At 44.9% G+C, this 26433-nt stretch overlaps 1 protein-coding gene across 2 annotated transcripts; it reads left to right on the top strand.

The window, feature by feature from the left end:
- The first annotated feature begins 4940 nt into the window (after positions 1-4940).
- Positions 4941-24624, top strand: LOC137420928 (T-cell leukemia homeobox protein 3-like). 2 transcript variants are annotated; one of them, XM_078772179.1, is made up of 4 exons: positions 4941-5966; positions 9954-10191; positions 23471-23585; positions 24270-24624. In XM_078772179.1, the coding sequence occupies exons 1-4, from the start codon at positions 5456-5458 to the stop codon at positions 24324-24326; spliced, it is 921 nt and encodes a 306-aa protein (XP_078628305.1). In that variant the 5' UTR covers positions 4941-5455; the 3' UTR covers positions 24327-24624. The 2 variants fall into 2 exon arrangements, with proteins under 2 accessions (XP_078628305.1, XP_078628304.1); XM_078772178.1 differs by having other exon boundaries at positions 4994-5966; positions 23471-23652.
- Positions 24625-26433: the final 1809 nt, after the last annotated feature.

Genomic DNA, 26433 nt, shown 5'->3' with positions numbered 1-26433 from the left:
GCGCAACCATGCTGGCGCATCCGTCGCCCGACGCACTGATTGCTCTCACCACGGACGCTTCGGACTACGCGGTTGGCACCGTGCACGAGCAGTGGGTCAACGGGACCTGGCAGCCGCTTGCCTTTTTTAGCCGGTAGTTCTGCCCTAATGAACGAAAGTACAGTACCTTCGATCGTGAGCTCCTAGGCCTCTACCTAGCTGTCCAACACTTCCGTTACCTGTTGGAAGCCCACCCGTTCACGGCGTTTGTGGACCACAAGCCCCTGGTTTTTGCCATGGCCAAGGTCTCGGAGCCATGGTCTGCTCGTCAACAACGCCAGCTCTCCTTCGTTTCCGAGTTCACGACGGACATCCAACATGTTTCTGGGAAGGATAATACGGTCGCCGATTGTCTCTCCCGGTCCATAGCTGGCGCGGTTCATCTTGGCATCGACTACGCCCACATGGCGGCCGATCAGATCTCCGACCCGGATGTCCAGGCCTGCAGGGCGGTGGTCACGGGGCTTCGACTGTCTGATGTGCCATTCAAGGACACGGGTACCACGCTACTATGCGACGTATCTTTGGGACAGCCTCGCCCCGTCGTACCCACCAGCTGGAGACGGCTGGTGTTCGATGCCGTCCACAGTCTTTCTCACCCGGGCAGGAAGGCGTCGCAAAAGTTGGTGGCGGCGAAGTTAGTTTGGCACGGGCCCAGGAAGGATGTGCACGACTGGGCCAACACCTACGTCGAGTGCCAACGCTCGAAGGTGCATCGCCATACCCAGGCCCCATTGGCACCATTCACAGTGCCCGAGCGACGGTTTGACCATGTTAACATGGACCTGGTAGGGCACCTCCACCCCTCGCCGGGATTCACCCACCTCCTTACGATGGTCGATAGGACCACCAGGTGGCCAGAGGCCATCCCGCCAACATCTACAACGTCCGCCGATGTGGCCCGGGCGTTCATTGGCACTTGGGTGGTTCGTTTTTGCGCCCCCTCGGACATCTCTTCAGACAGGGGGCCCCAGTTCACTTCAGAGCTCTGAGGTGCTGTTGCCCAGGGGTTGGGGGTAAAGCTCCATCGCACCACTGCATATCATCCCCAGGCTAATGGATTGTGTGAGAGGTTCCATCGCTCTATGAAAGCTGCTCTCAGGGCCAGCCTCCGGGATGACAGTTGGGCCGACAGACTCGCGTGGGTCATGTTGGGCCTCAGGACAGCCCCGAAGGAAGACCTCCAGTCCTCATCCGCTGAGCTCGTCTATGGCCAGCCGCTGCGGGTTCCCAGGGAGTTCATACCTGATGCCACAAGCCCCTGGTCCGCTGCCCGTCAGCGGTCGGTTCTCCGGGAGAATGCCAAGATGTTTGCACCAGTGCCCACACCTCAACATGGTTTGCCTCAGGCCCACATCCCGCCGGATCTACGTACAGCGGAGTACATCTTTGTTCACCATGACGCACACCGGGGGCCGCTTCGGCCGCCTTACGACGGGCCTTTCTGCATTCTGGAGGCCGGGGACAAGTCCTTCGTGGTCGACATCAGCGGCAAACCGGACCACCTTTCGGTGGACCGCCTGAAGCCGGCTCACTTGAACCTAGACCAGCCTCCTCGGTTGGCTCAACCCCCACGGCGGGGCCGTTCCCCATCAGGTAAGTCCCCGGTTGGCCCGCCTACCGCCAAGCCGCTAACAGTCCCTGCTCGGGTAATCAGGGGTCGTTTCGGCCGGGTGGTTAAGGCCCCCTGAAAACTGACATTGCCGGTGCGAGTGAATTCTGGGGGGGCGCATGTGGGGGTTACCCCATTGAGGCATAATCCACAGGCAAGGGACCAGTGGGTCTATTGATGGTATGGGCGTGGCGTGCGCTTGGTTGTTGGAGCCACGCCCCCTTAAGAGGCTGGGGCGGAAGTGATTTGAGTTATAAAAGATGCATGAGTTCCGGTCGGGTTTTAGTTCTGTTGAAATAAAGGAGCCTTGAACAAGGGAAGTGTTTCACCCTCTCGTTGTCCGCAACTCCTACAGCGGAATATTAAATGTATATAAATACCTTATTGGGGGGGGTGGGGAAGGAGAGAGTGGAATATTTATTGTATAAAATACCTTATTTTGGGGAGGGGGGTCGAGAGTGGAATATTAAATGTATATAAATACCTTGGGGGGGGGGGGTAGAGAGTGGAATATTGAATGTATATTGTTACGTGCCCCTCCCCAAACCCCGGTCACGGTGTACCTCCGAGCCCCGAGAGGAGTCACGGCAGAAAGATGTGTTATTCTGTATGTCAAAGATCAATGGTGAAACCACACCAATTGTTACCAACAAACAAGTATTGTATTAAGATCACACAAGAATAACAGTACAACAACAATAGTAATCAATTGTACAACCAATATATATTTCCTATGATGGTACCATCATATTCGTACAACATAACTCACTGTGCTCCAAGTGAGCGAAAAGAAGAACATTCCCAATGTCTCTATTCCGGCATCAAGCCAAAGTCGATCTGCTCCAGTGATCGTCAGAACGATGTCGAATCGAGACCAGAATCCCGTTCGGATAACAGTCACAGTCACGCTGCCAAAGTTGCGCAAAGATGCCCACAAGGCAACTGGGAAATCACACCCTCGGGTATGGGCGTTCCACGGCTCCCAATCGGCGAACCGCAGATTTCCCACTCAAAAGCCATGTTACACACACACACACCAGATTAACGTCTGAATGCGGTGAAAATGTTTCAGGCGCAGTGAAAAACCTTGAGGGAAGCGCAAATCCTGCGCGAGGTAAAAATGGCCGACGGCCCGTTCTCGTGGCGTAACGGCACTCCGATGATTCTCCTCGGAATCAACCGCAAAACCTGTCACGCAGGTTTATCTGTCACGCAGGTTTATCTGTCACAGCAATAACAACTCTGTCGCAGGAATCCCTTTCCCAGGAAACCCAAAGTTCAAACATGACCCTCGTTCGCCAACGTTCGCTCAGGACCTTGAAGCATCTCGGCTTCTTGTCCGACTCACTCGCTCTGCCTTCTCCTCTTCCTCTTCCTCTTCCTCTTCGTCCGGTTCCGGTTTCATTTAAAACATTAACTTTTTTACCTTTTGAAAATAGTAATCTCTATTTCCCTTAAACGACAACAATAATAGTACATGGGATCAAAAATGTTTACAGAGGATGAAAACCACAACGGAAGTGACGAATCCGTAACAATATAAATACCTTATGGGGGGTGGGTTGAGAGTGGAATATTAAATGTATAAAATACCTTCTTGGGCCGGGGGTAGAGAATGGAATATTTAATGTATAAATACCTTATTGGGGGGAGGGGGGGTAGGGAGTGGAATATAAAATGTATAAATACCTTATTTGGGGGGGGGGGGGTTAGGGAGTGGAATATTAAATGTATAAAATACCTTCTTGTTGGGCCGGGGGTAGAGAATGGAATATTTAATGTATAAATACCTTATTGGGGGGAGGGGGGTAGGGAGTGGAATATTAAATGTATAAAACACCATATTTGGGGGTGGGGGGTAGAGAGTGGAATATTAAATGTATAAAACACCTTATTTGGGGGAGAGGGGTAGAGAGTGGAATATTAAATGCATGTAAATACCTTATGGGGAGGGGTGGGGGGGGGGGGTAGAGAGTGGAATATTGAATGTATATAAGCGCCTTATTGGGGGGAGGGGGGTAGAGAGTGGAATATTATATGTATATAAATACCTTATTGGGGGGGGAGGTAGAGAGTGGAATATTATATGTATAAAATACCTTATTGGGGGTGAGGTAGAGAGTGGAATATAAAATGTATATAAATACCTTATGGGGGAGGTAGAGAGTGGAATATTATATGTATATAAATACCTTATGGGGGGGAGGTAGAGAGTGGAATATTATATGTATATAAATACCTTATGGGGGGGGGGGGTAGAGAGTGGAATATTAAATGTATAAAATACCTTATTGGCGGGGGGGAGGGGGAGGGGGGGGAGGTAGAGAGTGGAATATTATATGTATATAAATACCTTATTGGGTGGGGAAGGCAGTTTATAGCTGGGTCGGGATTTGAACCCAGGTTAGACAGATTTTGAAGCGAGTGTGCGAACCCTCCAGAGTCTCGGCCTTTTGCAGCCCATTCGGGATGTAGAGAATAATGAGGTACCGTTTCACGATGGTCACGCATATCGTCCACAAAAGTCATGTGACGAACTTTCGAACCTTCAACTTTTCTATACCTCTGGTGATACACATGTACATGTACTGCTTCTTCTCCCTCATCCCCTACTTTTTCTTGTCCTCTATACCAAGTTCTCTCTATCAATTCCACTGCAGAACCCGGTACGGTATTCAATAAACAATCCCTCCCTCTCGTTCCGCTCCTCCCTCCCAGCCTCCATCCTCCTCCCCTCCCACCCAGCCCCCACCCTCCACACCTCCACACCTCCCTCCTACCCTCCACCCCTCCCTCCCACCCTCCACCCCTCCCTCCCAGCCTCCACCCCTCCCTCCCAGCCTCCACCCTCCTCCCCTCCCTCCACCCTCCTCCCCTTCCTCCAGCCTCCACCCTCCTCCCCTCTCCTCCCTCCCAGCCTCCACCCTCCTCCCCTCCCTCCTCCCCGCCTCCCTCCCTCCCAGCCTCCACCCTCCTCCCCTCCCTCCTCCCCGCCTCCCTCCCTCCTCCCCGCCTCCCTCCCTCCCAGCCTCCACCCTCCTCCCCTCCCTCCCAGCCTCCACCCTCCTCCCCTCCCTCCCAGCCTCCACCCTCCTCCCCTCCCTCCCAGCCTCCACCCTCCTCCCCTCCCTCCCAGCCTCCACCCTCCTCCCCTCCCTCCCAGCCTCCACCCTCCTCCCCTCCCTCCCAGCCTCCACCCTCCTCCCCTCCCTCCCAGCCTCCATCCTCCTCCCCTTCCTCCCTCCTAGCCTCCACCCTTATCCCCTTCCCTCCTTCACGGCCACAGTTCACCCGTTCCCAGGCATCTCTGCAGCCAATGGGCGTTCGCGCTCCGGGTGCGTCGCCTCCTGCGAGTGAAGCCAACAAATGATGGCTGCGGCGGCTCCGGGCCCCGCGCGCACTCGGCCCCCATCTCTGCCGCGTCGTCCCAGGTGCAGCCCTGCAGTCCGAACCTACGGACTTCCTGCTGCCGAGGTTGGCACGCCGGGGGCAAACCAGGATAGCTGCAGTCGTGGGGCCCGGTGAGACACAGTCACAGAGCAGGCGTTCTGGGAACGTGATCCCGGGGTATCAGTGAGACGCGGAAGCACAGAGGTGGTCGTGGTGTTGGTGGTGGTGCTGGTGGTGGGGGAAGCGGCCGACTGGTCTGCTGGCCTCCGGGGCACTCATTTACCCATTCGGGATAACCGACGGTGCTTTCTCGGAATAAGGTGGCAAAGGAAAAGTGAAAAAGAGGGAGTTGGTGGTGGGTGGGTTGGGGGGGGGCTGGGGGGAGGTCGTGAGGGTACAGAAGGTCCGACCGACATGGATCACGGTGCGGGCAATGCCGTGAGTCAAACGCACCACCATCCACACCACGAACCCATCAGCTTCGGCATCGACCAGATCCTGAACAGCACGGACCAGGGTAGTTACCTGCTGCCCAACGGGCGCCTCGCCGAGCCGGATTACCTGCAGGGCGGCGGAGGCGCGTACGGCGCGTGCATGGGCGCAGGTTACAACGGCTACGGGAACGGGGGAGCGTGCAGCATGGCGTCCTTCACGGGATCCTACAATGTCAACATGAATATGAACATGAACGTAAACATGGCCGGAGGCACGAGTTGCAGCGCCAACGCGGCCGCTTTGGGACCCGGCGGAGTGATTCGGGTACCCGCACACCGACCCTTACCTTCGGCCATGCACCCCACGCCCGTGCCCGCCGGGATGGGGTCCATGGCCGGGATGCCCCACATGGCTAACATGGGGGGTCTCAATGGCCTCACGTTCCCCTGGATGGAGAGCAACAGGCGCTTCGCTAAGGACCGACTCACGGGTGAGCATGTTATGGGCACTTCTGAATGTGTTACTCCCTCCCGGTTCGGATCGCACATGCGGTGTCGGGTTCTTTTCTCTTTAATCGGTGCGAATGGAGAAACTACCTGACTATTTAATTGCAACACCTTGCATCATGAGCAGCGCATCCCGTAGGGGACTAGTATTGGTTCAACAGTTAAGGTAGCTGCCTTAAGATCCTAGGGTCTTGGGTTCAAGCCCCTGTCTTGTCGTTGAATTAACACCAGGTGGGTCGACTCAGGCTGTCATCTTTCTGAGGTCGGCGAAATGAGTACCAGCTAGTCGGTGAGGGGGCCCTGCATCAGCGGCACAGCCGCGCCCCCAGGAAAAAAATGATGCAGCCAGCAGCCGCAGGCTGCATCTGAATAAATACATCCTGTCGGGCTTACGGTACGCCTTTACATAGACCCTTTGCGTGAACAATTTAAAACTTACACCTTCACATAGTCCCTCCCCTTTGCGTGAACAATTTAAAACGTACACCTTTACATAGACCCTTTGCGTGAACAATTTAAAACGTACACCTTTACATAGACCCTTTGCGTGAACAATTTAAAACGTACACCTTTACATAGACCCTTTGCGTGAACAATTTAAAACGTACACCTTTACATAGACCCTTTGCGTGAACAATTTAAAACGTACACCTTTACATAGACCCTTTGCGTGAACAATTTAAAACGTACACCTTTACATAGACCCTTTGCGTGAACAATTTAAAACGTACACCTTTACATAGACCCTTTGCGTGAACAATTTAAAACGTACACCTTTACATAGACCCTTTGCGTGAACAATTTAAAACTTACACCTTTACATAGACCCTTTGCGTGAACAATTTAAAACGTACACCTTTACATCGACCCTTTGCGTGAACAATTTAAAACGTACACCTTTACATAGACCCTTTGCGTGAACAATTTAAAACGTACACCTTTACATAGACCCTTTGCGTGAACAATTTAAAACGTACACCTTTACTTAGACCCTTTGCGTTAACAATTTAAAACGTACACCTTTACCTGGACCCTTTGTGTGAACAATTTAAAACGTACACCCTTACATAGACCCTTTGCATGAACAATTTAACAATTTAAAACTTACACCTTTACATAGATCCTTTGTGTGAACAATTTAAAACTTACACCTTTATATAGTTCCCTAAGTTACACCTTTACATCGTCCCCTTTTTTTGAACAATTTAACAATTTAAAACTTACGCCTTTACATAGTCCCCTTTGCGTGAACAATTTCACAATTAAAAAAATTACACCTTTATATATTCCCCTTCGCGTGAACAATTTAACAATTTAAAACTTACACCTTTACATTGTCCCCTTTTTGTGAAAAATTTAACAATTTAAAACTTACACCTTTACATATTCCCTTTCGCGTGAACAATTTAACAATTTAAAACTTACAGTTTATGTAGTCCCCTAAGTTTATACCTTGACATAGTCCCCTCTGTGTGAACTATTTAAAACTTACACCTTTACATAGTCCCCTTTGCATGAACAATTTCACAATTTAAAACTTACACCTTTGTATGTTCCCTTTACGTGAACAATTTCACAATTTAAAAATTACACCTTTACATATTCCCCTTCGCGTAAACAATTTAACAATTTAAAACTTACAGTTTACATAGTCCCCAAAGTTTACACCTTTACATCATCCCCTTTTTGTGAAAAATTTAACAATTTAAAACTTACACCTTTACATATTCCCCTTCGCGTGAACAATTTAAAAAAATCAACTTACAGTTTAAAAGTCCCCTTTGCTTGAACAATTTAAAATTTACACCTTCACATAGTTCCCTTTGCGTGAACAATTTAAAACTTACACCTTTACATCATCCCCTTTTTGTGAAAAAATTAACAATTTAAAACTTACACCTTTACATAGTTCCCTTTGCGTGAACAATTTCACAATTTAAAACTTACACCTTTATATATTCCCCTTTGCATGAACAACAACAAAAAAATTAAACTTGCAGTTTACCTAGTCCCCTTTGCTTGGACAAGTAAAAATTTACACCTTTACATTGTCCCCTTTGCTTGAACAATTTAAAATTTACACCTTTACATAGTCCCCTTTGTGTGAACAATTTAAAATTTACACCTTTACATTGTCCCCTTTGCTTGAACAATTTAAAATTTACACCTTTACATAGTCCCCTTTGTGTGAACAATTTAAAATTTACACCTTTACATAGTCCCCTTTGTTTGAACAATTTAAAATTTACACCTTTACATAGTCCCCTTTGCGTGAACAATTTAAAATGTACACCTTTACAAAGGCCCCTTTGCTTAAACAATTTAAAATTTACACCTTTACATAGTCCCCTTTGCTTGAACAATTTAAAATTTACACCTTTACATAGTCCCCTTTGCGTGAACGGACAGCAATTTGAGCTGTAACACCCAATCTCGGACGAACAGTCATACAAAATTGTTTCCCATGTCAAGACTTGTTGTTGTAGTTTATTGCTGGTTGTAAGCCTGGTCATAACATTGTAGTTAATTTTCTAGCACATCAAATTACACTAAATGCCGTAATAATCCCGTAATGAGAAATGTCCTCTGGACTTGCAGTGAGAATGCAATTTCATTTCCGATGGTCGTACGTCGTGGCCCAGTTTCCACGACGACGCGATGGGAAGCACAAAGCACTCTAAGCCGTCTAGTCTGGATTCGATTCCCGACCCGACTGTGATCTGTCAGACTGGTGCTTCTTCATTCGGCGTGACATCAAAAAGTGTCCTTCAGAAGGGACATCATAAGCAATGGTGTCTGCCCGCGTCCGGTCTACTATTTGCTGCAACGGTGGACGGTAAAGATCCTTCGCCGTCTTCGGTATTGAGCACAGGCTACCGTGTGCCGGTACCTTTGCAAAGGTCCAAGATCATGCCCCTGATGTCTGAGGTGCAGGAGTGGGGGTTGGACCTGCACCGCACAATAGTCCAAGGGGCACAGGTTTGCCCTCTGAAAGATGCAACCAGCAGCGGGACGAATTCTGCACCTACATAATCTGGGTCCAACATGCACTCACGAACAACGACTGTAACGCACGTTCTCCAAACCCAACACGTCCTCTCATAAGTAGCTAAACAATGAAATATACGGTTTGCATCGTCATTGGTGACACAAAGACCATATTTAACTCGGGGGAAATATGGGTAACTACATGATCTTAAGGGTAATTCCATCTTTTTCTCATCGTGTTTTACGCTTTGTCTGCAAACACGATTGTGGGAATATGTCGGATGGAGGGACGCATGAGTGCTGGGATAATTTTTCTGCACAATGACCAGATTGTAAAAATAAGGGGGTTGGAGTATACATTTGTGGGACGTGCAAGCAAGTGGGGTTAACCAGATGCTTTATTGCTGTGGGCTTAGTTGCAGCCTGGTTTGGTCTCCCATCTTTTTGGGAAAATGTTCCTCGCGCTGAGCAAAATACCACGTTGTCATCCCAGTTATTTATATGACAATAATTACCACAGTGTCGCCCAATTGCATCGATGTCGTTCCAAAGTATACAGCAGGTTTTTTCCGGAAGGTCGTGATCATGAAACCATGCGACGGACGCATGCTGAATTCGTCAGCTGGGGCCGAGTTACCGTTGACTGGTTACCATGGATCCTTGGCTCTCCCGGTGCAGGGATCTCAACACCGGACGCTCCAAGTGCTCGAGTCTTTATTTATGTGAAATGATTTCATCCTTTAAAAGGAATTTTGTAATTACATGTAAGCCATGTACATTGTTAGAAATGTTCTCGTACAAGTTACAACAGATCTAATCCGAGTCCTTACAAGGAAGCTCGTTATTGTGACTTTTATCATATGTAGCATGTGCAAATGGTCATGTTTTCATGCTGTTCTTCTCCGATCCTCCTGCCCCTTTACCCATTTACCCTCGCCACTCCATCCCTGGTACCTCCTTGGCGGTGGCCTTGGACCCCACAGCGGCTTTGGCTCCCTTTACCGTACAGCGGCGGATCGGTCACCCGTACCAGAACCGCACACCACCCAAAAGGAAGAAACCGCGTACATCCTTCACGCGCCTTCAGATCTGTGAGCTGGAGAAGCGCTTCCACAGACAGAAGTACCTGGCGTCCGCCGAGCGGGCTGCACTTGCCAAGGCCCTAAAAATGACCGACGCACAGGTCAAGACCTGGTTCCAAAACCGGCGCACAAAGTGGAGGTGAGTGATTGCTCGAGGGGTGGCACGGAGGGGATAAAGGGTAGGGGGAGGAGGTACTTTTTACAGCCGTGTTGGGTGGGAGCAGGCGGACTGTGTCCCTCTCTGTCTGCATTGACTAAAGTCCTTCAACCAGACAGCTCATGTAAAACATGTGATCCATCAGCCACCATATAGTAAGTAGCATGCAGCGATTGAGGCCTTGTTTACATTCCTAGCGAGTAAGTGCACTTGACATTTCATTCTGAGCTGCCTTTTGACATAATAATAATAATAATAATAATAATAATAATAATATGAGTTAATAATACGAGTTCCCTTCCAGGGAACTTTCGATGAAAGAGGAGGCCATGAGGCCCATCATGCATGGACAAATGGTTAAAACCTATTTGTGTTTGTCCATGCTCTGTCCTTAAATGCTAAACGTCAAGGAAGCCACACGAACACCATTTTTGTTTTTTTTATAGTCAGATATATATATACAGTATATATATACAGTATATATATATATATATATATATATATATATATATATATAGGAAAAAATTAATATTATAAATATTATTTATATATATATATATATATATAAATAATTCCGTGCGTTTCTATGCACTCTGCCATCGTATAATACGTTATTGCATGCAATTTTTATGCACTGTACACTGATATACATTATTGCGTACGTTTCTATGCACTATGCCATCAGATGATGTTATTGTGTGCATTTTTTACACACTGTATGATCTTCTACATTATTACATGCGTGTTAACCCACTGTGCAATTATATACGTTATTGCATGCATTTTTATGCACTGTACACTCGTATGTTATTACATGCATTTTTATGCATTGTACACTCGTATGTTATTGCATGCATTTTTACGCACTGTACACTCGGGTGCGTTATTGCGTGTGTTTCAATAGAATCTCCAATCGTATAATACATTATTGCATGCACATGAACACACTGTACGATCATACACGTTATTGCATGTAATTTTACGCACTGTACACTCCTATACATTATTGCGTCCCTTTGTATACACTCTGCCATCGTATAATACGTGATTGCACGCATTTTTACGCACTGTGCGATCATATATGTAACTGCACGCGTCTTCATGCACCGCATGACTCAATCATGTTGCCATCTGCGAGCGTGAGCTTAACGGACGCATGTTTGCCACGGGATCCCAAATTGCAGCATTAAATGTAACAAGCAAACAATGCTTTAAAAGGAATCGTGCAAAAGGTAAATAGGGCCGGTGTCGCGTTCCCATCCCGATGTAGCTCGAAATATGATGAGGACACGGTGCGTAATGTAAAGTACATGGCATAATTGCTCGGATTAAATAACGAAACAGAAGGCATGAGCAACTGTATGGATTCGCCGAGCATGTTTTAACATCACCAATAGGTTCCATGAGGGCCGGTGTAATAAAACGTCGCCATTAATAATAAACGGTTTTCGCCTGCACTCAAGAAGCTCCTTAAAAATGACTTCGCTCGCGTTTCGTTAAGTAACTTGTTATTTACGCCTTTCATTTGCTCCCTTTTCGCTGTGAAAAGGTGCTTAAAACTCCGACCGTGCACCGTTTCTGTATTTAATTGTACGCATTTTAAATTATGCTGCAAAAGCAAGTCTCGTATGTTTCATAAGTATAACTATCCCAGAATGATACGACTCATTGCAATTCTCGGACAATTGCTGATTTTTTTTATTTATTTAATAAATTCCCACGAGCTTCAAATTCAATCCCAAAATTCAAATCCCAAATTCAATCGCAAAATTCAAATCCCAAATTCAATCCCAAATATTTTTGCTTCAAATTCCCTTTAATTTGGATTTCAAACGACGATAAAAAAATACATTTACAACCGAGGAACATATACGATGTTCAAAATTTGCCAAGGTATAATATGGGATAAAATGTATACTAGTGCAAGTAAAACACACTGTATATGTATTTATTATTTAATATTAATACCTGGTGTTGGCCTAGTGGTTCGGGTGGCGGGCTTGGGATCCAAAGGTCCTGAGTTTGAATCCCGCTGAATTAACGCCAGGTGGGGTTGACTCAGCCTGTCATCTTTCCGAGGTCGGTCAAATGAGTACCAGACAAAATGAGTACCAGGTAACTGGTTATAGAGAGGCATTGCATCAGCGACAGACACGCCCACAAAAATGATGCAACCAGCAGCCGGGTGGCTACACACGAATCACCACCACCATGTAAGGTTAACGTTGCCGCACTGTACTCGCCTCATGTACAATGAATCAAATTTGTTGACTGTGTGCCCAGAGCGTTTCGGGGCACTGGGCCACCAACACAATGATTACCTTCGAACTGTCCAGTCCGTGTTTGATTCCCGACTCGACTAAAACTGTCGGATTGGTACTGCAAACGCATCAATAAGCGCACCGTCCCTCGGATGGACCTTAAGCTGGGTGTCTAGTCTTCCAGCATTAGTTCGCGGACGTTAAACATCCCATGATGTCTTGTCTTTCATAAAGCGTAAGCAAGGTATCGCTGGCACCTTGAACAACTTTTGAATTCCTGTCCCTGAAGTTAAAAAATAGGCCTGACAAGCCTGTTCGAGAAAGACTCGAGCCAAGAGTACACATTCCATGTGCTGCCGGAACTAACTTCTAGGAAATGGTGTGAGGAACAGAGAGAGAGCATCTCACTAATTGACATCCATCACAATCGTCTGCCTTTCTGATTCATCGACACCATTGCAGTGCTGTCTCTCTGATGTCACAATAGTACCACTCACTATCTCCACGATACAATTACAGTGCAGCACACTGTCCCTCGGATGCCACAGCCATACCACTCACATTCTTGCTAATACAATTACAGTGCAGCGCACTGTCCCTCTGATTGGCAGAACATTACTGTGACATCAGAGGGACACTGCTTCTCTGATGTCACAGTAGTGTTACCCACTGTCAATAACAGTGCAGCACATTGTGCCTCTGATGTCACAGTAGGTGCCACTCATTGTCTCCATAATACAATTACAGTGCACCAGACTTTGCCTCTGATGTCACAGTCGGTGCAACTCATTGTCTCCATAATACAATGACAGTGCAGCACACTGTGCCTCGGATGTCACAAAAGTGTATACTCAGCATCCCACTGATACTCTGACACCGCAACTCTCTGTTTGATCGCCATCACTGCTGTATAACTCTACCGGTTTCACTGGAGGGGACTATAGGTTTGCTCTCTGTCTGTTCATCTGTCCGCTCTTCTGTTCCACCTGTGGTTTTCCAGACTTTCCGCCCTTACCCTTTAACACATTCAACTGAAACTTGGTACATGGCTTTATTATGATAAGTTCCAGAAAAAAGTTCACGTTTCAGGGTATTTCGTCAATTTTTCACAGAGTTAAGCTCTTTTTGGACTTAGCGGATATCACACCCACAGGGGACAAAGCAATTCTCCCTCTTGTGAATGCTATGGCTGCTTAAGTGTTTTGCTAGTAAACACATTCGACCTTCATAACCCAGAGTTAACATTATTCTGGAGAGTACACTGAAAAGGCAGAACTCCCAAAGGAAACCTCGAGACATGAACAAAATTTACAAGCAGATTCGTTGACGTACTTTTCGAGTTATTATTATTATTATTATTATTATTATTGTGTTGATGGTTGTTGTTACGTCTTTAATTATTTCTTTTTTCTTTTTGTATACAAGATCGAGGCTCATGTAAGAGCTAGCACATTAAACACACATTCGCACATAAAACACAAAAAACATACACAGACACATAAAATAATAAAGGGGGAGGGGGAGGGAAGCACACAGACACAAACGTAGAGATACAGGGACATTGGGAGATCTGTGGAAGGGAGAGGGTTGGGGGAAGAGGGGGGGAAGGGGAGGGGGAAGGAAGGGGTACACGGTATAACCTCTGCCACCGATGGTGGACCGAGGTTATGTATTCAACCCTGTTTGTCTGTGACCAGGATATCCCAAAAAGTTTTGGACAGATTCGGACGAAACTTGGTGGACAGATTCGGACGAAACTTGGTGGACAGATTCGGACGATACTTGGTGGACAGGTTGGGTGTTTGACAAGGACGAATTAATTAGAATTTGATGAAGATCAGAATTCTGATATTAGTATGTTTTAAGTGATTCTTCACCATTGAAAGAAAGATGGGGCCAAAACCGATATATACAACAATATCTCAAAAAGTTGTGGATTGGTTTTGACAAAACCTGTTGGACGAGTTGGTTCGGTGACAAGAATAAGCCGATTAGATTTAGATTTATATCCGGATCCAGATTCAGACTATCAGTGGGATACAAAACGTAAACTGTTCAGCCTGGCGGAAGTTTGTGCTTTACTGAGTGCCATTCTTGTTGTTCATGTATTGCATGCAAATTGTCTTCTTCGCATTTTTGTTCCTCTTCACAAACTCACAAACAACACAAAAATGGGATTGACCCGACACTCGAGGCTGACGAGAGTGGTATTTGCGTAGAACAGGTAGATCCGATCCAAGCTTGGTTTGTTTTGCTTGCCATCTGTTCATGGTGTGTTCGTGGTGTGTTCGTGGAACGTTTGCAGTGCATTTGCTCCTCCATGAATGGACGATGCACGTGTGGGGATTTTTTCTCTGAGGCTTTGGTTTCTGCTCTCATTTAAATTCCCACGCATTGCGCACATTCCATGACGCAACATTCCCTTTTAATGGACCTGTAAAACCATTTTTAAAACCATTCCTCTATCATCAGATTTATTGTACGCTATGAATTAATCCACCATGTTGGCCTGGCGGGGTCACGGCTAATGGCCGGTTCTATTATCTCGAACCAGCTATTAGCCGTCACCCGAGTGTTTCGCATGCAGGGCGATGCATCTATGTGTGCGCCATCCATCGTAAGGACGTTAAACCGAAAGATCTGTGTGCCAACTTTGGTCATTGGTGGACGTTACATCCCTCGGTGTCCTTTGCAAAAGAGTAGGCACGTTTTCGCCGGCACCCTGAACAAATTGCAAATTGCCTTCCAATTCGTGAAAGATTTGGACAAATAAACATTTGCCAGTCGACCCCACAATGTGGGTATAATTGGTGTGGTTTTTTTTTTTTGTATACAATAACGTGGCTCGTGTAAGAGCTAACATCAATAACTAACGTAAGCTAACATAACTAACCCTAACCCTAACAACTCGTTATAAAGAAGTAATAGATTAATCCGCCCTGTCTAATCGCTCAACACAGGGTTCTGGAATTCTACCATGGTACAGGTTTACACCATGGTCATAGTGCTGGCAAACTACACTTCTTGACATCTTAGGTAGAGGCCATAGTGAGTGTCGGCACGTAAACCTGCATCTTTTAAAGATCGTTAATTTATTTAATATCAGTAGCAGTCCAGTAAATTCGCATATTGTAGTCATGGGAAGCCCCACAACTTCTCCCCTTTATTTACCACCACCACACGATGCTCGCACAGTAATAATAAAGAGCTTTGACTATGAGGTTTGTGAATATAGCCAAAGTCACATTTACTTCCAAACCTCGAGTCCCGCCAGGACTGCATGAACCTTCTTGCTTCGGGATTTATTGCTGGCGAGGCGAGCGTGCAGGAGCACCTGCTGGCGGAGTCGCGTCATTGCAATTCCATGGCCTTGCGGTAATTGTTAATGAACCCATCACGCACTATCAAACGCCTCGGGATGAGCCGTGCACTGCCGCCTCCCCCTCTTTCGAATCATAAGTGCGCAAACTCCAGCAAGGCTGTTGCATGCTGGTTAATTAACAATCGCTGGGATGACCTGGTGTTTGGATTGGTCATAATAATGATCCATCGATGCTTGTGTCTAAACACGTCGTCCACCTTTATTGTCTAAAAAAGCCAACCCAGATAGGGGAGAGGGACATGGCGTGGTGGGTTAAGCGCATTCTAATTATCACGAATAATAAGACTTGTTATTTACAGATCGTTTGGTAGTCTGCGCAAAGTGATTTTTATGTATATATTTAATATTATTATTACTGGTCTACATCACAAACCCTGCAGCTCCACCACTCCACCATCTCCATTCCACACACTGTTTTGAGTGTTGCGAAAGTTCAGGATTTGAGCTTTCACACCATTCTTACCAAAGATGGCAGATAATCTGTCTACTCTGTAGTTTAACACGTTAATCGTTAAGGTAAACTGATAGTTACCTATTAACGTGCCATGCATCATATACATATGTTTTGGTAGAAGTTACACCTTTACACACTTTACAAATCGTGGCAAAGTTGACCGTTTCCGCTTTTCTAGTACTAATGGACAAGTCTTCAGTATAGATTGTCTTCCATGGCACAGACATTTTTGAACTCGGTTGAGGTTTCAGCTGTGATCTCAGTGACCGCGAGCAGGATATTTGTCGACCTACCCCAAAGATATACCTGGTGTTGGCCTAATGGTTAGGGCGGCGGGCTTGGGATCCTAAGGTCATGAGTTCGAATCCCGTTCAGCTGTTGAATTAATACTAGGTGGGGTTGACTCAGCCTGTGATCCTTCCGAGGTCGGCAGAATGAGTACTAGGGTAATGGGTCCTCTCTCAATGAGGTTGGTGGCAGGATTTGCACTCCAGCTGACGTAATAACAGCTCGTTCCGTAGCACACACAGTGGTGTGTGTCAGGATAGTGCTGAGGAGTCGTCCAAGGAGGCAGCGACGTGCTGATCCAGCATACGCTCTTACGCTCTCACATATATATATATGGATGGATGAGCCGTGCATATATATATATATATATATATATATATATATATATATATATATATATATATATATATATGTATGTATATATATATATATATGTATGTATATATATATATGTATATATATATATATATATATATATATATATATATATATATATATATATATATATATATATATATATATATATCCCAAAGATGTTCGTTATTGACCGCACTCACACAACCCACTTCAAACCACTCATCAGGCAAGGGCAATGCACCGGCGACGTAGCCATACACACCGGTAATGATGCAACCAGCAAATCAAATTCGTGATTGAATACCCTATCAAATATGCATTTACTCTCTGTACGAACAGCATAACTCACCAGGGGTATAGTTTCCCACAATATGGGCTCGCTTGTACGAAGAGCAGAACTCATCAGGTGTCCAGTTTCCCACAATATAGCCTTATTGCCGACATATACTATAGGTATGTGAAGAATTGCAACAAATTCCAATTCCGATTGATTTGAAGCAAGACTGTGATTTTCCATAGTCTTCAATCATGACACTCCCGCGTTTAGACAGACCATCAGCCGCCATCTTCGTTGTACTCTGGACACGTCGCTAGTTAACGAGGCATTTCCCCATCCAGACAACTGGCAGGATCCATGTGCCAATTCGGGAGATGACACGTTACACAGAACCACAGCTGAGACCAAACGTGTTACTTTCACCATAATCACCCTCGTGTCTATGTACGGATGTCATGGGACAAGATATTTCGGTGACAGTGGAGGCATTTCAAAGAAGTTTCTTTACGGCTGAAGGTCAACCATTGAGAAAGAACCCATGTAAGGAGACCGTCATGCAGCGGCTAAATAGGTAAAGATGATCAGAACCAACGAGAGGAAAAACCTGCAATATGTACAATACAAGTTATTATTATTATTATTATTATTATTATTATTATTATTATTATTACTGGTCCACATGCAGTCTTTTTTAACCAGTCTCCCATCAAGCAAAGGTGGTGTAAGCACAAAGCTTCCCTCATTGTCACACTCCATTTTTATGTTTGTCTGTCTGTTCTCTTTTATCTTATATATCTTGAGAATGGAACATTGTAGGGCCACCAAACTTGACAGATATGATGGGGACCTCATAGGATTGTCACTGTGGGAAGTGGGGTGATTTAGGGGGTGGGAGGGGAGTGGGATATATCTTTGCGATGGCCTACGTTTAACACACATATTATGAGAAGTAAAATTGGGGGGGGGGGGGGGGGGTGGTTATAAAAAAGAAATTGTGGGGAGGCGTGGCAGAAAGGGAAGGAGTGGGGTTTTTTTTCTATATCTGAGTCCGGCTATTCATGTCAGCCCTCTGGGTCGCAGTGTTAACTAGAACGCCACTCAGTAGAGCGCATACTCCCGCCGTGGGTGGCCGCTGCTGAGCCCTATCTTCCAAAGGTAAAAAATCCTTCAAAAAATTCATGGATCCGGAATAATATCCTGAGCTTCACCAAAAACTAATGAATTCTTCCTTATCCCAAGGACAATCATCCCACCAACTTTCATCCAAATCCGTTCAGAACTTTTCCAGATATCTTGTTCACAAACACACGAACACACACACATGTACGGATACGATCCCTGGTGGGAGTAATAAACGTGCCTTGCATAATGGGGATTTATGTCAGAAAAAGTCAAGTTATTGGCTTCAAGTGATTTTATTTGTTCAATTTAGGAGGGATTTTGATGTGGGAAGGATCTCTGTGATGGATTTTCTGATCACCACGAAACTTGGTAGCGATAATGTAGGCTTCGTCTGGGTTAATGATGAAAAAATAAAGTTATTAGTTCCACCAGATTTTGAGACTTAAACGAGGAATTTGCAACAATGGGAAAGGATAATCTATTTAGCCATTTTGAATAATCATAGACAAATCTTTCAAGGATAGGGAGTCGAGTAGAGTGCAGGGGAGTGGGAGAGGGAGGGTGGGGTGGTGGTGGAGTTTTTTTTGTAAACGGGTAAGGGTTAGTTGTGTTTGTTGTCCTGAGTAGTGCAAGTGAACCCCGCCGGCACTTGGCATGGTGTTTATTATTATTATTATTATTATTATTAATATTATTATTATTATTATTATTATTATATATTTTATTACGATGGTCAAATCCACGTATAGATCGATGGATTTAAATCGTATAAAACCTACAGGTTATCAACTACCATTCAAATAGGAGGAAGGTAAAGCTGGTACAGGGGGTCGCGGAGCTTGATGTTGGTCACAAGAGACGTTAAGGAAGTTTCCCCATTTGCTTGGGTTTAGTTTTAGATGCTGTCGATCCCTGCATGACATGAAGAAGAATACACCATGGTTTCAGCCTTTAAAATTACCACCATTATGGTCCTTATTTTTGTTTTTATAGTGAAAATTGTTTTGGTGTTATCGTCGTCATTGTCGTCGTTGTCACTTTAAAGTATTTCGGTAAATGCTATCCTCGGTGGGCAAAATAATTCACACACTTTCCTGTAAATTTCGATACATTCACGGTAAGTCATACGATTGCTGCTTGTACTGCAGGTCAAGCAAAGAGCACTACATGCAGTGTATGGCAAAGCTATGCTGTACTGTGCAGAAGTTGCGGAAAAATGCATTTTGCCGACATTCCCAAAACACTGCAGACTGCCGATCATTTGAGATTCATCATTTACTTGGAATTCATTTATTTACTTGGGCCTAATTCGGCTCCTGGTGACCTGTCCCAAACCAGGGTGAACCATTAAGGCCTACGATTGTCCATCAGTAAGTCCGTGGACGTATGGAGAATAAATATATAGTGTTCAGTTTAAGGGTTAAAATTGTTGGAAAAGAAATGTAGAAAAAGGACTGTTTCGTTCATCTTTCTTTTTAACCAATCAGATTTACTCATTACCCCCTCCCCACTTTCCCCCTGCTATTCAGGAATAGGAAACTAATAGTTTCCCGTTCCTGAAATCCCATCTTTTAACTTTCGTGCAAACGGTCTATAGACCCCCTAGTCTATAGACCCCCTAGTCTATAGACCCCCTATTGTAATTTAATATTTTCCGCGTTGTGTGTTCCTGAAGGGATGTGATGGGATATGGATATGTGTGTGTGTGTGTGTGTGTGTGTGTGTGTGTGTTTGTGTGTGTGTGTGTGTGTGTGTGTGTGTGTGTGTGTGTGTGTGTGTGTGTGTGTGTGTGTGTGTGTGTGTGTGTGTTTGTTTGTTTGTTTTATTTTGTCCTTTGCAGATCTACTTTAATATAGATTCCGTTATTCTCTGAACTGCAGTAATCTATGTAACTTGGCTTCGGCTCTGCATTGTTTGAGGCTCAGTCTTGTTTTTCTTCTCTTTTTACACAATCAGGTTTAAGTTCGATCACTAGTGTTTGGAATTATTGGTGAAAGGTTAAATTAACAAATTAATTAAAGGGCTCAATATAATATATTTTTTTCCAGCATCTTGAACTTGTTTTTTGTGAATTTTTTTTTGATGTTCATGAGATTGTTGTTGGACTAATCTTGGTCTTGGCAGAACATCTGTAATCCTTCAGGGTTCAGGGGAATCATCAGAGGGCAATTCAGAAACCACACGTGGATCTTATTTGGGTTTTGCTTGTGACATGGAAGATAGAAAAAGCCATGCTGAATCGCCAGATAATTTTCCACCGCCACATCCCCACAAACCTAACAAATATCATTGGAAGCTGTGCATGGAGGAAATATTCACTTTTCTGCCCCTTTCCTCTTATCCCTCAAACTTGGCACCCACAGACTTGCTTTATTATAGCTTCTTTCCTTTATTAGACGATTGCGGCTTTTGTTTTATTGGCAGCATTTTGGTGCCCATCTCAAATTCTCTGTAACCATTTAAGAGTGATGGACTGGCATCAAATGTAGACCCGTACCATCAGATTAGCTATTTCATGGACAGTCATTAGTGAGCAAGTGGTGGACTGGCACCAAGTGTAGACCCATACGATCAGATTAGCTCCTTCATGGACAGTCCTTGGTGAGCAAGTGGTGGACTGGCACCAAGTGTAGACCCATACTGTTAGATTAGCTCCTTCATAGACAGTCATTGGTGAGCAAGTGGTGGACTGGCACCAAGTGTAGACCCATACTGTCAGATTAGCTCCTTCATAGACAGTCCTTGGTGAGAAAGTGGTGGACTGGCACCAAGTGTAAACCCATACTATCAGATTAGCTCCTTCATAGACAGTCCTTGGTGAGCAAGTGGTGGACTGGCACCAAGTGTAGACCCATACTGTTAGATTAGCTCCTTCATAGACAGTCCTTGGTGAGAAAGTGGTGGACTGGCACCAAGTGTAGACCCATACTGTCAGATTAGCTCCTTCATAGACAGTCCTTGGTGAGCAAGTGGTGGACTGGCACCAAGTGTAGACCCATACTGTTAGATTAGCTCCTTCATAGACAGTCATTGGTGAGCAAGTGTAGACCCATACTATCAGATTAGCTCCTTCATAGACAGTCCTTGGTGAGAAAGTGGTGGACTGGCACCAAGTGTAGACCCATACTGTCAGATTAGCTCCTTCATAGACAGTCATTGGTGAGAAAGTGGTGGACTGGCACCAAGTGTAGACCCATACTTTCAGATTAGCTCCTTCATAGACAGTCATTGGTGAGCAAGTGGTGGACTGGCACCAAGTGTAGACCCATACTATCAGATTAGCTCCTTCAGAGACAGTTATTGGTGAGCAAGTGGTGGACTGGCACCAAGTGTAAACCCATACTATCAGATTAGCTCCTTCATAGACAGTCATTGGTGAGCAAGTGGTGGACTGGCACCAAGTGTAGACCCATACTATCAGATTAGCTCCTTCATAGACAGTCCTTGGTGAGAAAGTGGTGGACTGGCACCAAGTGTAGACCCATACTGTCAGATTAGCTCCTTCATAGACAGTCCTTGGTGAGAAAGTGGTGGACTGGCACCAAATGTAGATCCATACTGTCAAATTAGCTCCTTCATAGACAGTCATTGGTGAGCAAGTGGTGGACTGGCACCAAGTGTAGATCCATACTGTCAAATTAGCTCCTTCATAGACAGTCATTGGTGAGCAAGTGGTGGACTGGCACCAAGTGTAAACCCATACTATCAGATTAGCTCCTTCATAGACAGTCATTGGTGAGCAAGTGGTGGACTGGCACCAAGTGTAAACCCATACTATCAGATTAGCTCCTTCATAGACAGTCATTGGTGAGCAAGTGGTGGACTGGCACCAAGTGTAGACCCATACTGTTAGATTAGCTCCTTCATAGACAGTCCTTGGTGAGAAAGTGGTGGACTGGCACCAAGTGTAGACCCATACTATCAGATTAGCTCCTTCATAGACAGTCATTGGTGAGCAAGTGGTGGACTGGCACCAAGTGTAGACCCATACTGTTAGATTAGCTCCTTCATAGACAGTCCTTGGTGAGAAAGTGGTGGACTGGCACCAAGTGTAGACCCATACTATCAGATTAGCTCCTTCATAGACAGTCCTTGGTGAGAAAGTGGTGGACTGGCACCAAGTGTAGACCCATACTATCAGATTAGCTCCTTCATAGACAGTCATTGGTGAGCAAGTGGTGGACTGGCACCAAGTGTAGACCCATACTGTCAGATTAGCTCCTTCATAGACAGTCCTTGGTGAGAAAGTGGTGGACTGGCACCAAGTGTAGACCCATACTGTCCGATTAGCTCCTTCATAGACAGTCCTTGGTGAGCAAGTGGTGGACTGGCACCAAGTGTAGACCCATACTGTCAGATTAGCTCCTTCATAGACAGTCCTTGGTGAGAAAGTGGTGGACTGGCACCAAGTGTAAACCCATACTATCAGATTAGCTCCTTCATAGACAGTCCTTGGTGAGAAAGTGGTGGACTGGCACCAAGTGTAGACCCATACTGTCAGATTAGCTCCTTCATGGACAGTCATTAGTGAGCAAGTGGTGGACTGGCACCAAGTGTAGACCCATACTGTCCGATTAGCTCCTTCATGGACAGTCATTAGTGAGCAAGTGGGTTTTTCTTGTTTGTTTTTTTTAACAAAAATAGTAACTCTCATAAAACGAATTAGAGCTCCAGAAACTTAAAATTCAAATTGTTATTGCTGATGCCTTCAGCCAGATTTGAATCTGCAACCTCTGGGATACACCATGAGTGTGGTGTCATCACCACCACAGGTCACCCTGCACTACAGATGCATACATTGTGTTTTAATGAGTAGACAAAGCATTGAAAAAGGTTCATCAACCAACAGAACTTTCCAGTACGTACATGAATTGTTCAAAAGACTTTTCAGAACGAGGTACTCTTAATAGTCCAAGAATCACCAACAACAACAACAAACAACAACAACAGGCATTTTAAGGCCATTTTCCCTGCTAGAGCGGGGGTTAGCCTTGCGGGCTCCATGACAATCTTCTCCATCTTGCCCTATTTTCTGCATCTCACAACTGCAGAGCGGCCATGATAGATACCTCGGGCTCTGCTCAGGTGTGCGGGCATGTTCGTGTGCGTGTGCGTTGCAGGAGACAAACTGCAGAAGAACGGGAAGCGGAGAGGCAGCAGGCGAGTCGCATTATGCTGCAGCTGCAACAGGAAGCCTTCCAGAAGACACTGAGCCAGCCCGTTCAACCAGACCCGGTGTGCCTGCACAACGCATCGCTCTTTGCTCTCCAAAACCTGCAGCCGTGGGCCGACGATAGCCCAGGCAAGATCACCTCCGTCTCCTCGGTGGCCTCGGTGGTTTGAGAGGCGCCGTGGGCGACAAAAGGGACGATGCATGCCTCACCCTAAAGGGACTATCTCGATATCGTAAGGGACTATATGCCACGCTGTAAAAGTCGACATACGGGACTAAGCCGGGACTAAGCCAGGCCACCGTAAAGGAAACTTTAGCAGAAACGTTGTTCTCTCTCAGCTCCAAGTAACAGCAAGGAGATTGTAATATAGGAAAAGTGAGGACGTGTATAATAGAGAGCGAAAGCGTTAACGCAACAATATGAAGGTAATCTGCGCCATTTTTAATAATAAAAGTACAGATCAAATATTATATATATATATATATATATATATATATACATATACATACACACAGACAACACCAACACACACACACACACACACACATACCTTTCAAATCCGAACAAGTTGCTCCTTGCAGTGTAAAAGCAGCTAAATATAAGTGGGAGTAAGTTTACGCGAACATGTAGAGGGTACGAGTTGAGGCCAGAGCTGTGTATCGCTTTCCCATGAGATCACCGATGGACAGCATTTTGTTTGCGCACCGCGGGACGCGGCACTGTTGTCTCACCTTGTCTGTTACAGACGCCATCGATGGGGAAGGCGCCTTTTCTTTGGATAACTGATGGGATGAAGATCTAAAGGAGCCAGCATGGGGCGAAGATAAGGGAAATCCTTTAACACACTTCACACTCTGCCGCTCTTCGAGACTTGTAAAGGACTACTGTATTTCGTTGTATTCCCAACAAAATCCCAACAAAACTCAACATACATGATGTACTGTATATGTAAATTGACCGCTAAATATATTAGTATTAATTAATGAGAGATCGTATCCTTGTTAGCATAAAATGTGCACTTAAAAGCCTTATTTGTGAATATCTCATTTTCTATACAGTCTCCTTGTCTCTGCAAAATAAAATGACGTTCTAATGCTGTACTTCGGAGTATCACTGACTTTTCATTTCAAAACATGCATGTTATGGTTAACACGGGGCACAGCATTCGACTCCAGGAAGTTAAACACGCAGGGGTGATCGGTAAGTCCCTGGTCTGACGTGCACGGTCGCTGCTGTTTAAAACAAACCTGCATTGATTTTTAAAATATTTTTATTTGTCCTTTCTCCAGCAATTTTAACAGAAGAATTACGTCGTGTGTGTGTGTGTGTGTGTGTGTGTGTGTGTGTGTGTGTGTGTGTGTGTGTGTGTGTGTGTGTGTGTGTGTGTTCATGCAAATTGACTATCACCATGGCGAACATTTCCCGTTCTCCGTGCAGATCTGAAGTGGAAGGAAAGGTGATTGGGGCACAAACAAAGTTCATATGTCACTGACCAATGATCATGAAATACCTGTGTGCAACATTCTATAAGCACCCCGGTGTTTATTGGTCGTCACACTATGTACATTAAAACTTACCCTCTCAAACAAAGACATGTAGTCAAAAACGTTTAGCTCCATGATCGTATCGTTGGAGGGTTAGTAAGATACAATAAAAACAATTATACATACTCTTAAAAGCTTTGTTATTATTATTATTCGCTTTTATTTTATTTGAAAGATGCATTGGAGCTTGTACTATAAAACAATGATGCCTCTCGGGTTCTCACCGTATGAATATTCCATTCCAAACTGACACATGGTGAGTTATATAAAACTGGTGTGCTAAGCACACATCAATGAAGGATTTATCATGTTCCATGTGAAGGAACCCCGAGATCCCAAATGCAGAAATTGAATGAGTGATTTGAATGAATCTTTTGAAACGACAATTTACTTTTGTAAAACATTATTTTAATAAACCCGTGTGTTTTGATTTGTGAGTTTTCTCAAAGTTTGTGGTTTAACTGTAAGGAAAGATTCTGAAGGCAATGCCTTACAGTTTATACCTTTATTTGGTAAGTAGGTAATGACCTCACATTGGCACACCCTCAACTTAGACCAAGGCCAAGTGCAGTAACATAATATATGTTGTGTAGGGCATCCTGATTAAAGTCGTGAATGCGTATGTATTTATTGTGTGTGTGTGTGTGTATATATGTATATGTATGTGTTTTTATATACTAGGGCATGCCCGTACTATATATATATCTAAAATTATATCCCCCCCCCTCTATTTACATGAAATGTTTTGGTCCATTCGCAACGCCAAAGCGAACGGCGAACGGCTTGCGAGTACAGTGACAATCCCCCCCCTCTATTTACATGAATGGTTTGGTCCATTCGCAACGACCACAGAACCCCCCCCTCTATTTACATGCAATGGTTTGGTCCATTCGCAACGCCAAAGCGAACGGCGAACGGCTAAATCGACATAGCTCGGTAAGTACTTGTCCGATTAATTTCAAACCTTGAAAAGGCACATCCTCGGGTCCCCAGCAATATACCTGGCAAGTTTCAAGTATATCGGACCGGTAGTTGTCGAGAAATCGTTGTCGCATACATACACACACACATACACACAGAGATTAATGGAATTATAGATAGATATATGTATTACATATATATATATATATATATATATATATATATACACACACATGTATATGCCGAATGTATATGCCGAATGTATATATATATGTCTATGTATGTGTTTTTATATACCATATATATATATATATATATATATATATACATATATATATACATTTTTATATATATATATATATATATATATATATATATATATATATATATGCCGAATGTAAAGTTCAGTTGTATGTGTGCGTACACCCTGTGCAGGTACAAGCC

The sequence above is a fragment of the Myxine glutinosa genome, chromosome 2 (genome assembly GCF_964187855.1).
Source record: "Myxine glutinosa chromosome 2, kmMyxGlut1.1, whole genome shotgun sequence".
Classification (NCBI taxonomy): Eukaryota; Metazoa; Chordata; class Myxini; order Myxiniformes; family Myxinidae; genus Myxine; species Myxine glutinosa.
The sequence above is the reverse complement of the archived record's forward strand: the minus strand, read 5'-3'. Positions and strand labels throughout refer to the sequence as shown.